Here is a 15,581-nt window from a genome sequence, read left to right on the forward strand (position 1 = left end):
TAGACCAGCCCAGGTAAGGATGCCAAATTTCCTGCAAAATTTTTAATGATAACCGACACTGGTTCATGGTCATCATTAGACTTTTAATTCCAGATTGTTATTGAATTCAAACTTCACCATCTGCTGTGATGGGATTCAAACCCAGCCCCCACAACATTACCCTGGATTACTAGTCCAACGACAACACCACCAAGCCACTGCCTCCCCACTTACTTTCCATTGTCACTTACTGAGTATACGTAACTCCTGCTTCATTGGAATTGATACATTTCCAGGGTTTTAGACACATGGCAAACCAGTTTGTCATGTAGGTCTAACTAGTTAGTTAAATTTAAAGGGCAACAAGTTAGTTTAACTGTCTACCTGTGGCTGCAAAATTAGCCTATGTCAACGTTACTTGTTCCATGAGGATCAAGAGGTTTAGTGATATTATAAAATCGCCATTTCAATTAATCGCTATCAAAAATATAATGGCTTTATTTTTCAGATGACGTATTCCGCCTAAAGTCTATCAAAATTGATTTGACAGAATTTGAGGCTCTTGACACCTACGCCTGTAAGGTAACTCAAAACGATTGAGGTATTTTCCAGTCCAGACTCATCAAATTAAAGTATTTATATTTCCTCTCAATCAGAATTCACTCTTTGTTCCAATTACAAAATGTTGCTTTTCACAAAACTGCATTTAGTGGAAACCTGAATATTGAACAAAAGGCCTCGACAAGTCACTTGTTTTCAATTAGTCAATGCTGGATCAGTTGGCACCACTCCCACCACTGCATTCTCTTCCATTTTCCCTTGTAATGATGTTTGCTCACGTTCAGGTTTAGAATTGCACTTAACAATAGACTAAACGCAGACTGGGTGGCTGCTTTGCAGAACACCATCGCTCAGTCCACAAGCATGACCCCAACCTTCCTGTTGCTTGCAATTTTAACTCAGCACCTTGGTCTCATGCCCACATGTCCATCCCTGGCCTACTGCAATGCTCCAGTGAAACCCAACCCAACTGGAGGAACAGCAGCAATTATCTTTCAGTTGGCACACGTTACAGCCTCCAAGACTCAACATTGAGTTCAACAACTTTCGACTGTGACTTTTCTCCTGCATCTTAAACATTGTTTTTTAATATCCCAAACATTTATTGTCTCAATGCAAAAACGCTCCCATTCCCTCCTCCCCGCTCACATCAGGCCATCTGCCTTTTGTTCTTAAGGTTACTACATCTTGTTGCAATCTCTCGAACTACAGTTTAATATCTAACACTGTCCCTCTCTTTAATCCTGCTGAAGAGTCAAACAGACACGAAACATTAACTCCGTTTTCTGTCCCTGCAGATGCTGCCAGACCTGCTGAGTTTTTCCAGCCCTTGATTTCCTTGCCTCCAGCTTAGGCCAACTCCCAACACCAGGCCAATTTCCAGCCAGCTGTTCATCCGAATAAATTATCTGCACCAATTCAGAAATTGTATTTGGTCAAATGAGTCATCAACATAACGTCTGCTCGTAGAAATGATCCGCAATAAATCTGCTCAGCCCCTGCCAGTACCTCTCCGATCTCAATCCTCTGCCTGCCCCATGCCAGTCACCTCAGTCCAGGGACTTGTCATGCTGTTTAACCTTGGGCTCAGCTCTCTTTCCCAATGTCAGTTAAGCAGGGCCAGGGAGAGGAATCATGGACTCCAGTGCTTCTCCAGTCTCCAGGCCTCTTATTCCTCCCACCCACACCCAGTCCACTTTAACCCTCCCTCTCACTCATTTTTCGTCTTTCAAGATTGACCACCAATCAATTCATTACATAATCACAGAAAGATCCTAGTAATAAGGTAAGGTCCATTGTTGGCATCTGATTACAAATGTCCGATATATATGTAACATGGGGTAATTAATATCAAGAGCAGCAAGGATATAATGCAGCATTCATTTGTATGTAGCCTATAGGCGATCTCACCTTGGCTATTAAACCTCACCTTGACCATTAAACAAACTAGAAAGTACAAATTTTACTTTAATAGCATTGTGAAATATTATTAATTTGATAGGAAATTACCCCAATTGGTTATTTATAACAGTCTGCAGAATAACACTGATTTTGGTGATTGACTCAGCCCTGATTAACATATATTGTGTATTGCAACATATGGACACAGCAACAGTAAATTCACATTTGGAGGGAAAACCCATTAGTAGCAACACAGATAAACTACACAAGATCTTCTCCATTCTGCAGAAGAATTAGAAGACGTTCTCCTGCTTGGATGTATGGTATTATTCAATATCATTAATTCATAGAATGAGTGTAATTGGACTCTAGTTATTAGGAATTTCACAGGGTAGAAAGGCCAAAGGACTCATGAGCAACAAAGTGAAATTATTGTACAATATGTGTCTCCATTGTCACTGAGAAGCACTGGAGCCCTCTGTGCAACACAACCTTTAAGTGGTCAAAGGACAAAGACTGAATGGTTCACAATTGTATCTGTGTATTCTTGATCAGCAAAACTCTGCTGATTGCTGCTTCTTCAAAATATTTTCAATATTTACTATGCAGTACAATTTTATCATGATATTTCAAAAACAATAGTCCTGGCTCATCACAGGCTTCTTGATGAGCCTGTTTCATGAGTTGGTGAGACTGGGACAAGTCCTTTTCATCATCGGAGTGCCTCAATTCGAGGATGACATCTACATAGGGTCATGGGTTTTTGTCATGGGTTTTCATATGACTGAACAAGCCTTTACGTTCAGATCCTTGGGCTCATCCCATGAGGTATTGGGATCTGGAGTTTAGGATTTGATTCCATTTCTTTCCTTCTCTGCCACCGCTCTGTCTCAACATTAAGGTGTATGAACTATAGGTTTTATTAAGAATAGGCTTTATTAATGGTGTCACAAATTACACGATCCAGGAGGTTATGTTGAACTTGTAGAAATCATCAGCCTCAGCTGGAATTCTGTGTTCTGTTCTGGGCACCACATCTTAGGAAGGATGTGAAGGCCTTCGAGAGATTGCAGAAATGTTCATGAGAATGGTTCCAGAAATGAGGAACTTCAATTACATAGAAATATTGCTGAAGTTGGGAATGTTTAACTTGAAGTTGGACTGTTTACGGTCAGTGAGGAAAGGAGTAGCGAACTCGGTTCTGAGGTAAAGGTGTAGCAGCACCACCTTGAGGTCCCAGAGCAATGGCGTCCTGTAAAACTGAAAGTAACACTGCCTCATACCCCTCCCGTTCGGGTATGAGGCAGTGTGGGAATTCTGCTGTGCTGGGTTATGGGACACAATCACTTGTTGATGCTGCTACGGTGGACGGGGTCCAGTTCAGTTCCAAACAGAGAGACCTCATTGCCCAGGAAGCAATGGAAAGCCAATAATTTAATTCAGCGTTGTTAAAGGGATGAACAGAACTCACTAGCTTCACATTAAAGTCACAACATCGACAGATTTTAAGGTAGGAATGCAGCCTTAGTGAATGAAAACCACAGTGAAGGGAGCACAGCTGCATCATATCTGGAATCCCATCAGTGAAGGGCAGTCATGGGTTCACAATAAATGCCTGCATTTCTGTCCAAACGGTTTCCACTCATTGACCATGAGTACTGAAAAGTCATTGGTTTGTCACTTCAAAGAATGGAGTATGGAGCTACTTTGGTTTAATCATTTTATTTACACCTTGGGCAGGATTCTCCAATTTTGGGGCTATGTCAGGAGGATCCGTGGCGTTTTACGTGGGAAAAATCGGCAGGCCCCAACACCGATCCTCCGACTAGAAGCTAGCAGTCGCGGCACGTAAAACGCACAACCTTCCCGATATAAACGGCCAGAGAATTACATAGATACATAGAACATACAGTGTAGAAGGAGGCCATTCGGCCCATCGAGTCTGCATCGACCCACTTAAGCCCTCACTTCCACCCTATCCCCATAACCCAATAACCCCTCCAAACCTTTTTTGGACACTAAGGCCAGTTTAGCATGGCCAAGCCACCTAACCTGCACGTCTTTGGACTGTGGGAGGAAACCAGAGCACCTGGAGGAAACTCACGCAGACACGGGGAGAATGTGCAGACTCCGCATAGACAGTGACCCAGCGGAGAATCGAACCTGCGACCCTGGCGCTGTGAAGCCACAGTGCTAGCCACGTGTGCTACCATACGCTTGCCGGGACCGCGGCTGCGCATGCGCACAGCGGTCACGCTGTACAACATGAACATGGCGCCGACCGCGCATGCGCACCCTTCCTGCCAAATACGGCCCCATTGGACACCCCGGGCCACCCCCCTACCAGTCCCACCAGCCCCCGCCCTGTCAGGTCCCCAACTACTGAGACCACGCGGGTCCCATGCGGTCGGGAAATCGGCCCGCCGGGGGACTTCAGGTAACATCCTGGGGCCGTCCCAATGACGTATCACGTACTCCTCGATGACGCTGTTTTGGAGGGGGCGGAGCATCAAAAAACAGGCACCACCCCTGATTCGGTCGTAAAAAGGGATTCTCCACCCGGTCGCCGGTTACGGAAACGGCGTCGGCAAGCAAAGAATCCCGTCCCTTATCATCCTAAAGAGGGCTCCAGGTGTCACATTTCTGGAATGCCACCTATTGATCTCACTCTGTGAGCATCTCGGGGGCAAGGCTGCTCCAGACACAATGCAAGTAAAAATACCCAAAGATGTGGAATCTCACATTATCCATAGGTTTTGTAAATTGAGAGTCTCTTTCTGCATCCTTTAATCATTGTTGTTTTCGATGAGAAGTCAAAGGGACTAACAAATCCAGGGTTCAAGGCTGTGTTTCTCAGAATCCTCGTTCAATGGAGGAGGAGATAGAGGGAGAGTTGTCGCTGAGTGCAGCTCCAACAGGAGACACCTTTGAGGGGACATGGCCAAGGAGAGCCATGAACAGTGAATAAAAGCAAATTACTGCAGATGCTAGAATCTAAAACCAAAGAGAAAATGCTGGAAAATCTCAGCAGGTCTGGCAGCATCTGTAGGGAGAGAAAAGAGCTAACATTTTGAGTCCAGATGACCCTTTGTCAGAGCATGGACAGGGTAGCTGAAGAGGAGAGACCCATACAACAGAGGCGACTTGCCAGACAAAAGCAGTGCTGGCCACATTGTGTGTCCTGAGACTTCCGACATCATATAGGCCATATTCTTCATGAAGAAGAATGTGGGGTTGGAGCCTTCGCCCAACAATGGCTTTGATGGTGATGGCAACGCTCAATTCCTTTGCCTCTGAGTCTTTGCAGTTTTCACAGTGAAACCTGTGTTTCTCTCAGTCCACAACATATCTCTGCACAAAGGAGGTTACTAATGTTCTTTACAGGAAAGCCCATCATTATGTCACGTTTGCTCTGGACAAAAATGGCCAGGCTGCAAGATTCATCAGTTTTGCAACTACCTCAGGCTTCCCAAGAGCTCAAGGTGCAATTGACTGCCTCCATGAGGCTTTAAGGGTTTCATGCTGCAGCCTCTAATGAATATAAAATGCAAGGGCTACTATTCCATCAATGTGCTACTGGTGTGTGACTATCGCGAGCACATCCTTTAGGGAAAGAATACCAGAATACTGCGTGTGACTCCAGATCGACAGCAGTGTGGTTGACTCTTAAATGCCCTCGGGGATGGGCAATAAATGCTGGTCCAGCCAACAACTCCAACATCCCATGAAGAATTTTTTGAATGCACATGGTACCCTGGGACTTGCCATGACTCCTTTGGATGTTCAAGAGGCCAGAACATGTGCAGGGATAGTTGTAGGGGATAAAGGATCCCCACCCCCAATGGCTGATAACTCCGGTGTGTCGCCCTCACAGTCGTGAAGAGGTGTTCATAGCTCCACAAACTCCCTTAGAGCCATAGGACCTCTGAAGATGTGATTTAGATGCTTTGGACCGCTCAGGTGGCTCTCTATAATGCCCCCTCCTCCCCCCCCCCCCCCCGAGAGGATGTTTCCCACATGATCGCAGTGTTTGTACCTGTCACATTCTGGCAATGCAAAGAGGTGATCCCTTGCCTCAACAAGGTGAACTGGAGATGCCTTGGAGGAAAGAAGACATGGGAGATGTTCATGTGATACTTTAATAGCTGACAGGTTCCAGGAAAAGTAAAGTTCAGAGATCATCTGAACTTTTCCCCCGACCCTCAAAGCCATTTTCTAGCATGATGTGGAGATGCCGGCGTTGGACTGGGCTGGGCACAGTAAGGAGTCTAACAAAGCCAGGTTAACGTCCAACAGGTTTGTTTTGAATCACTAGCTTTTGGAGCACAGCTCCTTCATCAGGTGAGTCATCTCAAGGGATGACAAACAATCTCTGAGAAAATGAGTCCTGCATTAGGGCAGCACGGTGGCACAGTGGTTAGTGGGCGATAGTCAGAATCTTTCCCCCGGGGTAGAGGGGTCAATTACTAGGGGGCATAGGTTTAAGGTGAGAGGGGCAAGGTTTAGAGTAGATGTACGAGGCAAGTTTTTTACGCAGAGGGTGCACGGAGAGGTGCCTGGAACTCGCTACCGGAGGAGGTGGCGGAAGCAGGGACGGTAGTGACATTTAAGGGGCATCTTGACAAATACATGAATAGGATGGGAATAGAGGGATACGGACCCAGGAAGTGTAGAAGATTGTAGTTTAGTCGGGCAGCATGGTCGGCACGGGCTTGGAGGGCCGAAGGGCCTGTTCCTGTGCTGTACATTTCTTTGTTCTTTGTTTGTTGTTGGTTAACAGTGCTTCCTCATGGCTCGCGTGTTCGTGCATTTGAGGATGTTGAACATAGAACATTGAACATAGAACATTACAGCGCAGTACAGGCCCTTCGGCACTCGATGTTGTGCCTACCTGTGAAACCACTCTAAAGCCCATCTACACTATTCCCTTATCGTCCATATATCTAACCAATGACCATTTGAATGCCCTTAGTGTTGGCGAGTCCACTACTGTTGCAGGCAGGGCATTCCACGCCCTTACTACTCTCTGAGTAAAGAACCTACCTCTGACATGTCTTATATCTATCTCCCCTCAATTTAAAGCTATGTCCCCTCGTGCTAGACATCACCATCCGAGGAAAAAGGCTCTCACTGTCCACCCTATCCAATTGAAGGTGGATGTGTAATGCTACAAGAGACACACCTGAGGGTAGTAGATCAGACTAGACTGAGGAAGGGGTAGGTCGGGCAGGTATTTCACTTGGGGCTAGACTCTAAAACTAGGGAGGTTATGATCCTGATCAATTAGCAAGTGTCATTTGAGGTAGGGAATATAGTAGCGGACTCGGGGGAGTGGGGGGGGGGGGGGGGGGGGGGGGGGAGGGGAGGGAGGGGAGGGGGGGGGTAGGGGTAGGTACGTTATGGTGAGCGGGAAGCTGGGGGGGATGCCTGTGGTATTAGTGAATATTTACGCAGCAAATTTGGACAATGCAGAGTTTATGAGGCGGGTGTTAGGGAAGATTCCGGACCTGGACTCGCATAAGCTGATCATGGGGAGTCTTCAATACGGTCATTGATCCGAGGTTGGATTAGTCGAGTTCAAGGACAGGGCGGGTGCCAGCCACGGCAAAAGAGCTAAAGGGGTTTGTGAAACAGTTGGGGCGGGGGCGGGGGGGGGGGGGGGGGGGGGGGGGGTAGACCCGTGGAGGTTCGGACGGCCAAGAGTGAAGAAGTTTTCATTTTTTTCCCACGTGCACAGAGTGTACTCCCGGATTGATTTTTTAATTTTAAACAGGGCTTTACTGGCAGGGGTGGTGGATACCGAGTAGACGCCGATTATTGTGTCGGATCATGCCCCACACTGGGTGGATCTACGGGTGAGCAAGGAGGGGGGTCAGTGCCCGCAATGGAGATTGGATGTAGGACTGCTAGCGGATGAGGGGGTGTGTGGGCGGGTGAGGGAAGCCATCCAGAACTATTTGGAGATAAATGATACGGGGGAGGTGTCGGCAACAACGGTGTGGGAAGCGCTGAAGGCAGTGATTAGGGGGAAGCAAATTTCAATATGGGCTCATAGGGAGAAGGTGGAGAGGGCAGAGATGGATAGGCTGGTTAGGGAGATACTCCAGGTGGACAGAAGGTATTCTGAAGCCCCGGAGGCATGGTTGTTGAAGGAGCAGCAGAAGCTGCAGATGGAGTTTGGTCTGCTATCCACAGGAAAGGTGGTGGGGCAGTTGAGTAAGGCGAGGGGGACGGTATATGAGTATGGTGAGAAGACCAGTAGGATGATAGCACACCTGCTAAGGAAGAGGGAGGCAGCCAGGGAGATAGGAAGAGTGAAGGATAGAGGGGGAAACATGGTCTCGGAGCCAGCAGGGGTGAATATGGTGTTTAAGGAGTTTTACAGTCGGCTGTATGAGTCAGAACCCCCAGCTGGGATAGAGGGGATGAGACAGTTTTTGGAAGGGTTGGAGTTTCTGAAGGTGGAGGAAGGGTTAGTGGAGCGGTTGGGAGCCCTAATCGGGCTTCTAGAAGTAGAAGAGGGATTGGAGGCCATGCAGTCGGGCAAGGCCCTGGGACCAGATGGCTACCTTGTGGAATTCTACAAGAAGTTCTCTGGGATGCTGGGCCCGCTGCTGGTGGGGCATTTAATGAGGCTAGGGAGCGAGGTGTCCTTCCCCCAACAATGTCGCTGGCTTCGATGGACCATCACCCATGGGACTTTACCATGCAATTGCAGAAGGTGTAACACCTGCCGCTTTACCTCTTCCATGCTTAACATCCCAGGCCCAAAACACTCATTCCAGGTTAAGCAGCGTTTCACTTGCATCTCTTCCAATTTAGTCTATTGCATTCGCTGCTCTCAATGTGGTCTCCTCTCTATCAGGGAGGCCAAACACAGACTGGGTGATCACTTTGCTGAGCACCTTCGGTCTGTGTGCATTCAGGACCCTGACCTTCCCATTGCTTGCCATTTTAACACAAGACCGGGTTCCCATGCCCACATGTCTGTTCTTGGCCTGCTGCAATGTTCCAGTGAAGCGCAACGCAAACTGGAGGAACAATATCTCATCTTTCAGCTAAGCATACTACAGCCTTCTGGTCAAAACATCAAATTCATCAACTTCAATGATTACCTCTACCCCACCTCGACCCATTTATTTTCATTCCATTTCATTTTAACTTTTTTACCATTTCTTTCTCTCTTGTCTTTCGTTATATATATTCACCCCCAACCCCCATCTTATCCACCTTTCGTTAACCTTTCTCTCCTTTGCTTCCTCCTTCCCCTCCCCCACGTCTATATCTGTCAGCATTTTCTTTTTGGTATATCTGTCACAGTTTACCCTCTGATGTTATTTTCTCTGCAGTTTGGCCTTTCTCACCTTTTGTTTTCTCTGGGTACTGCCATTAGCACTCTTTCCCCTTGCTTTCTGTGGCTATTAGCACCCCGTGTCCCTGGGTTTCTGTAGCTATGACTCATCTTTCATTCTCACTCCACAGTATAAATATTTCCCACTTTCTCTGTCTTTAGCTTTGACAAAGGGTCATCTGACTCGAAAATTTAGTTATTTTCTCTCCCTGCAGATGCTGCCAGACCTGCTGAGATTTTCCAGCATTTTCTTTCTCGTTTCAGTTTCCAGCATCCACAGTAATTTGCTTTTATTTCGAAGGCTTCTAAATGTGATGATGATGCCCTCCGAGCGGAGGAAGGGGGAGGTAGTGGTCGCTATGGACGCGGAAAAGGCCTTCGACTGGGTGGAGTGGAATTATCTGTGGGAGGTCCTGGGATGGTTTGGGTTTGGGCAGGGCTTTATTGCCTGGGTTCGGTTGCTATACAAGGCACCGGTGGCGAGTGTGCGGACGAGTCAGCTGAATTCAGACTACTTTAAATTGCACCGAGGGACAAGGGCAAGGGTGTCCTCTCTCCCCACTGTTGTTTGTCTTGGCCATGGAGCCATTGGCGATGACGCTGAGAGCATCAAAGGACTGGAAGGGGCTATTCTGAGGGGGGGGGAATGGAACACAGGGTCTCATTATATGCAGACGACCTACTCCTGTACATTTCTGACTCGTTAGGGGGGATGGGGGAGATTATGCGGATCTTAGGGGAATTTGGCCAGTTCTCGGGATACAAATTGAATATGGGCAAAAGTGAGTTTTTGAGATCCAGGCGAGGGGGCCGGAGAGGCGACTGGGGGAACTGCCATTTAAAGTGGTGGGAGGGAGTTTCCGTTATTTGGGAATTTAGGTGGCACAGGGATGAGAGCAGTTACATAAATTAAATTTGACCCGGCTAGTTGAACTAATGAAGGCGTACTTACGGACGTGAGACATGCTCCCGCTGTTACTGGCGGGGCTGGTACAAACCGTAAAAATGATGGTCCTCCCGATGTTTCTGTTTGTTTTCCAGTTCCTCCCTATTTTCATACCAAAGGCCTTTTTTAAGTGGGTGAATAGGGTGATCTCTGGTTGTGTGTAGGCGGGTAAAACCCCGCGGGTAAAGGAAGTGCTGCTGGAGTGAAGCCGAGGGGGGTTGGGCTGCCGCTGCTGAAATTTAGTAATTTATACTGGGCGGCAAATATAGCCATGATCAGGAAATGGGTGGTGTTGGGGTGGGGGGTTGTCGCTGTGGGAGCGAGTAGAGGCGACATCATCTAAGGGCACAAGTTTGGGGGCATTGGTAATGGCTCCTCTGCCGTTCCCGCCAGCCTGGTACCCCACAAGCCCGGTGGTAGCGGCGGCCCTGAGAGTTTGGGGGCAATGGCGGAAGCATGAGAGAGTGGAGGGAGCATCTGTGTGCGCTCCAATTTGTGATATTCATCGGTTTGCAGGGAGGCTAGATGGGGGTTTTGGAGGTGGCAGAGAGCAGGGAGTGAGAGGCCAGGGGATCTACTTATTGATAGGAGCTTTCCATGTTCAGAGGATTTGGAGGATGAGTTTGAATTGCTGGGAGGGAATGGGATTCAATATCTGCAGATAAGGGATTTTGCGCGAAAGCAGGTTGCGTCCTTTCCACTTCTACCGCCACAGGAGATACAGGACAAGGTAGTTTCTAAAATGGGTGTGGGGGAGGGGAAGGTTTCGGATATCTATAAAGAACTCATGGAGTGGGAGGAAACTCAGATTATGCTAAAGCATAAATGGAAGATGAGCTGGGAGGGGAGGTAGAGGTGGGTCTGTGGGAGGATACTCTGAGCAGAGTCAACACGTCCTCATCATGTGCCAGGCGCAGCCTGATCCAATTCAAGGTGGTTCACCGGGCACACATGACGGTGGCCCGGATGAGCAGGTTTTTTGGGATAGAGGACAAGCGTGTGAGATGTGCGTGAAGGCCAGCAAACCATGTTCATTGGTATTGGGCATGCCCGAAGCATTCAGGGATTTACAGATATTATGTTCACGATACTAAAAACAAGGGTGGCGCCGAGTCCAGAGGTGGCGATTTTTGGAGTATCGGAGGATACGGGAGTCCACGGGGCGAGAGAGGCTAATGTTTTGGCCTTTGCCTCCTTGGTGGCCCGGAGACAGATCTTATTAGCGTGGAGAGACTCAAAGCCCCCAAAATCAGGGGTTTCTCAGACTTGAGAAAATTAAGTTCGCCCCAAGAGGATCAACGTGGATTTAGCACAGGGCTAAATCATTGGCTTTGAAAGCAGACCAAAGCAGGCCAGCAGCACGGTTCAATTCCCGTACCAGCCTTCCGAACAGGCGCCGGAATGTGGAGACTAGGGGCTTTTCACAGTAACTTCTTTGAAGCCTACTTGTGACAATATGCGATTTTCATTTCATTTCATTTTCATTTTCGTGAGGGTTCGTCCGGAGGTGGCAGCCGTTTATCGACTTCTTCGGGGAAAACTAAACTGTCAAGCAGATTCAACAAGAGGAGGGGTAGGGGATAGTTAGGCTATTTTGCGTTTAGAGTATGCGGGAACAATGGGAGATGGAGGGATGTGTTACGTACTGAACTATGTGTACATTTGTATTTGTGTTTATTGTTATAAAATCATAAATGCCTTAATAAAATGTTTTTTGAAAAAAAAACACTGCTGCCTCATAGCGCCAGGGAACCGGGTTCGATTCCGACCTTGGGTGACTGTGTGAAGTTTGCATGTTCTCCCCGTGTCGGTCTGGGTTTCTTCCTGGTGCTCCGGTTTCCTCCCACAGTCCAAAGATGTGCAAGTTAGGTGGATTGGCCATGGTAAATTGCCCCTTAATGTCTAAAGATGTGCAGGTTAGGTGAGGTTACAGGGTTATGGGGATAGGTTGGAGGAGGGGGCCGAGATAGGGTGATCTTTCAGAGGGCCAGTGCAGACTCGATGGGCCGAATGGATTCCTTCCTCACTGTAGTGGTTCAATGGATTCTGTGGATTTCCTCTTGCATGTTCTGGCCTCATGATCTTGGCTTTTGTCAGTGTTGCCCTGCCAGCCACTCACTCTATGAGCTTAGCGTTCACTGAGGAATGACAGCAATGTGAGACTAGGCTTGATCTTTTCACCACCATCTAATGATGCAAACACTTCCACAGATCTCCTCCTCCCATGCATGTCTTGGGCTTGGCCAGTACCATTGAGGAGAACCAAATGCCACTAGTCAATCAGTGCTGATGAGCTGCCTTCGCTCATTGCTGTCCCTTAAGGAAGACCAGACACCTGACCACCTAACCACCCCCAACATGACCCGACTACACTCTCAACCACATCCCCCCCCCCCCCCCAGCCTACTGCTCCCCCCACTTTGTCCCAACTACCCCACTAACCAGTCGACTACCCTCTGACACCCAAGTCACTCACCTGCCACCTACTTATCCACTTGTCTCCTCACTCGCTTACCCATCTACTCACCCAGCCACTAACATTTAGATTGGACATTTGAACTAACCATATGCCAGGTATTGTCAGAAAACTATTGTTTTCCCACAACTTTACTCTGCTCCAATGGGATTTCCGATGGGCACTGCATTGATTATTTCTGGGAGCGCCACGCTCAGAAGGTCCCAGAGGAAATGCATAACAGCGACGAGTCAAGATATTCTCGATCTTAATGGCAATCTGTCGCTCATTGCTATTTTTCAGAAGATCCGGGGAAGAGTTAACTTTTCAGGTTGATGACCTTTCATCAGAACTGGGAAAAGATAGAAATGAAATTGTAAAGGAGTGAAATCTGGGGGTAAAAAACAAAAAGGATAGTGCAAAAATGAGGGAGGTGAAATGACAAAAGAGATGAATCATAGAATTTACAGTGCAGAAGGAGGCCATTCGGCCCATCGAGTCTGCACCGGCTCTTGGAAAGAGCACCCTACCCAAGGTCAACACCTCCAGCCTATCCCCATAACCCAGTAACCCCACCCAACACTAAGGGCAATTTTGGACACTAAGGGCAATTTATCATGGCCAGTCCACCTAACCTGCACATCTTTGGACTGTGGGAGGAAACCGGAGCACCCGGAGGAAACCCAAGCAGACACGGGGAGGATGTGCAGACTCCGCACAGACAGTGACCCAAGCTGGAATTGAACCTGGGACGCTGGCGCTGTGAAGCAATTGTGCTATCCACAGTGCTACCGCGCTGCCCATGGGATGGGATTAGCCAAAGGGAATGAGGTAAAAAAGTCAATTGAAACCCTCCGCAAAGAAAATAGCAGGATTTGTCAAGGTCAAATTCCTCAGTACTGCATCGGAGTTTCAGCATGCAATCTATTGGCTTGGACAACCGCATTCTTCAACTCACAGGCCCATTGATTTAAACAATGTCATTAATTATATATTTTTTAAATAAGCTCTTTCATAAATATTTTTTTAAATCCCCATTCTTTGTATGAAAATATCGAAGTTCTCAATAGGTGGTTTGTTGAATCACAAAAAACTATAATGTTGCCATGTGGAATTTTTGCAAAAAGTGATCAATGATTTACTTCCGCCTGCTGAAGAAGTTTTTCAAAAATTAATTTGAGGGGTGTGGGCGTCGCTGGCTAAGCCAGCATTTATTGCCCTTGAGAAGGTGGTGATAAGCTGCCTTTATGAACGCTGTAGCCCATGGGATGTAGGTACACTCAGAGTGCTGTTAGGGAGGGGGTTCCAGGATTTTGACCCAGCGACAGTGAAGAAACAGCGATATATTCCCAAGTCAGGATGGTGCGAGGCTTAAGAGGTGAACCTCCGGGTGGTGTTCCCAAGTATCTGTTGACCTTTTCCTTCTAGGTGGCAGCGGTCGTGGGATGTTTTCCTCTTGGTTATATGCCAAACTGAAAGCATTGATCATAATTAACCTACAGTTATTAAATACTTGCAAATGTAACTCTTTGATGAAGAAAAGGCTCAAATAATTACTGCATTGCATTCGTCATGGAAGTCACTCATCATGGAGGTCATGATGGAGTTGTATAGAACTTTAGTGAGGCCACAGCTGCAATTCTGATCGCCACATTATAGGAAGGATATAATTGCACTGGAGGGGTTGCAAAGAAAATTCACCTGAATGTTGCCTGGGATAAACAAAACAAAGAAAAATTACAGCACAGGAACAGGCCCTTCGGCCCTCCCAGCCTGCGCCGATCCAGATCCTTTATCTAAACCTGTCTTCGATTTTCCAAGGATCTACTTCCCTCTGTTCCCCGCCCTTTCATATATCTGTCTAGATGCATCTTAAATGATGCTATCATGCCCGCCTCTACCACTTCTGCTGGCAAAGCGTTCCAGGCACCCAGTGTAAAAAACTTTCCACGCACATCTCCCTTAAATTTTCCCCCTCTCACCTTGAAATTGTGACCCCTTGTAATTGACAAGGGGTGGAACATTAAAGTTATAAAGAGAGGCTTGGGTTGTTTTCTCTGGAGCAGAGAAGCCTGAGGGGTGACCTGATTGAGGTGTACAAGATTATGAAGGGCATAGACAAGGCGGATAGGGAGCAGCTATTCCCCTTAGTGGAAGGGGACACAGTTACGAGGGGACACAAGTTCAAAGTGAGGGGTGGGTGGTTATGGAGGGATTTGAGGAACAACCTTTTTACCCAGATAGTGGTGGCAGTCTGGAATGCACTGCCTGGGAGGGTGGTAGAGGCAGGATGCCTCACATCCTTTAAAAAGCACCTGGATGTGTATTTAGCATGCCATAACATACAAGGCCAATTGCTGGCAAGTGGGATTAGGTAGGCATGTCAGGGTCTTTCACTCGATGGGCTGAAGGGTCTCTTCTGCACTGTAGTATTCTTTGATTCTGTAATCACATATCCTTTATCCAAACAGGTTCGTCCCAAGCAAAATGTGCAAAAACTCGTGAAAGAGCTGCTGTTGTTTGCCACCTCAGATCTGGAGAAAATTCGAGTGATGTGGATCTGGATTTGTTGTCACATTGGTAAATATTCAGCTAAAACATCATTAAAAATCTGCGCATGAATTGTTAACCTCACAAGTAAAACGTGTGTGAGTTTAGCTGCTTGAATGTCTTTATGAGGATCATAAGTGTCATCTAAGCTGTTTGAAGAGCGCTCTGGAAACAGTACAATGACCTTTACCCTCCCTTTCACCTTCCCACCTGCAAAACTGAAACCTTAATTTGACTAACAACAGTCACAAAGACTTGGATTTACATAGTGCCTCTAACAAAGTGATACATTCCAAAATACTTCATAAGAGCCTTACCACCACACAGAAGAGATAATT

The 15,581-nt window shown here is 47.3% G+C and overlaps 1 protein-coding gene across 8 annotated transcripts in view; it reads left to right on the top strand.

Moving 5' to 3' along the window:
• LOC140390078 (kyphoscoliosis peptidase-like) overlaps positions 1 to 15,581 on the top strand; it is a 930,728-nt gene that overhangs the window by 783,839 nt on the left and 131,308 nt on the right. For all 8 annotated transcript variants that reach the window (XM_072474955.1, XM_072474961.1, XM_072474960.1 and 5 more), the window contains 2 exons: positions 488 to 561; positions 15,165 to 15,273. In XM_072474955.1, coding sequence (XP_072331056.1) covers positions 488 to 561; positions 15,165 to 15,273 — 183 coding nt within the window. The remainder of the gene's footprint in view (positions 1 to 487; positions 562 to 15,164; positions 15,274 to 15,581) is intronic.

The sequence above is a fragment of the Scyliorhinus torazame genome, chromosome 14 (genome assembly GCF_047496885.1).
Source record: "Scyliorhinus torazame isolate Kashiwa2021f chromosome 14, sScyTor2.1, whole genome shotgun sequence".
NCBI lineage: Eukaryota > Metazoa > Chordata > Chondrichthyes > Carcharhiniformes > Scyliorhinidae > Scyliorhinus > Scyliorhinus torazame.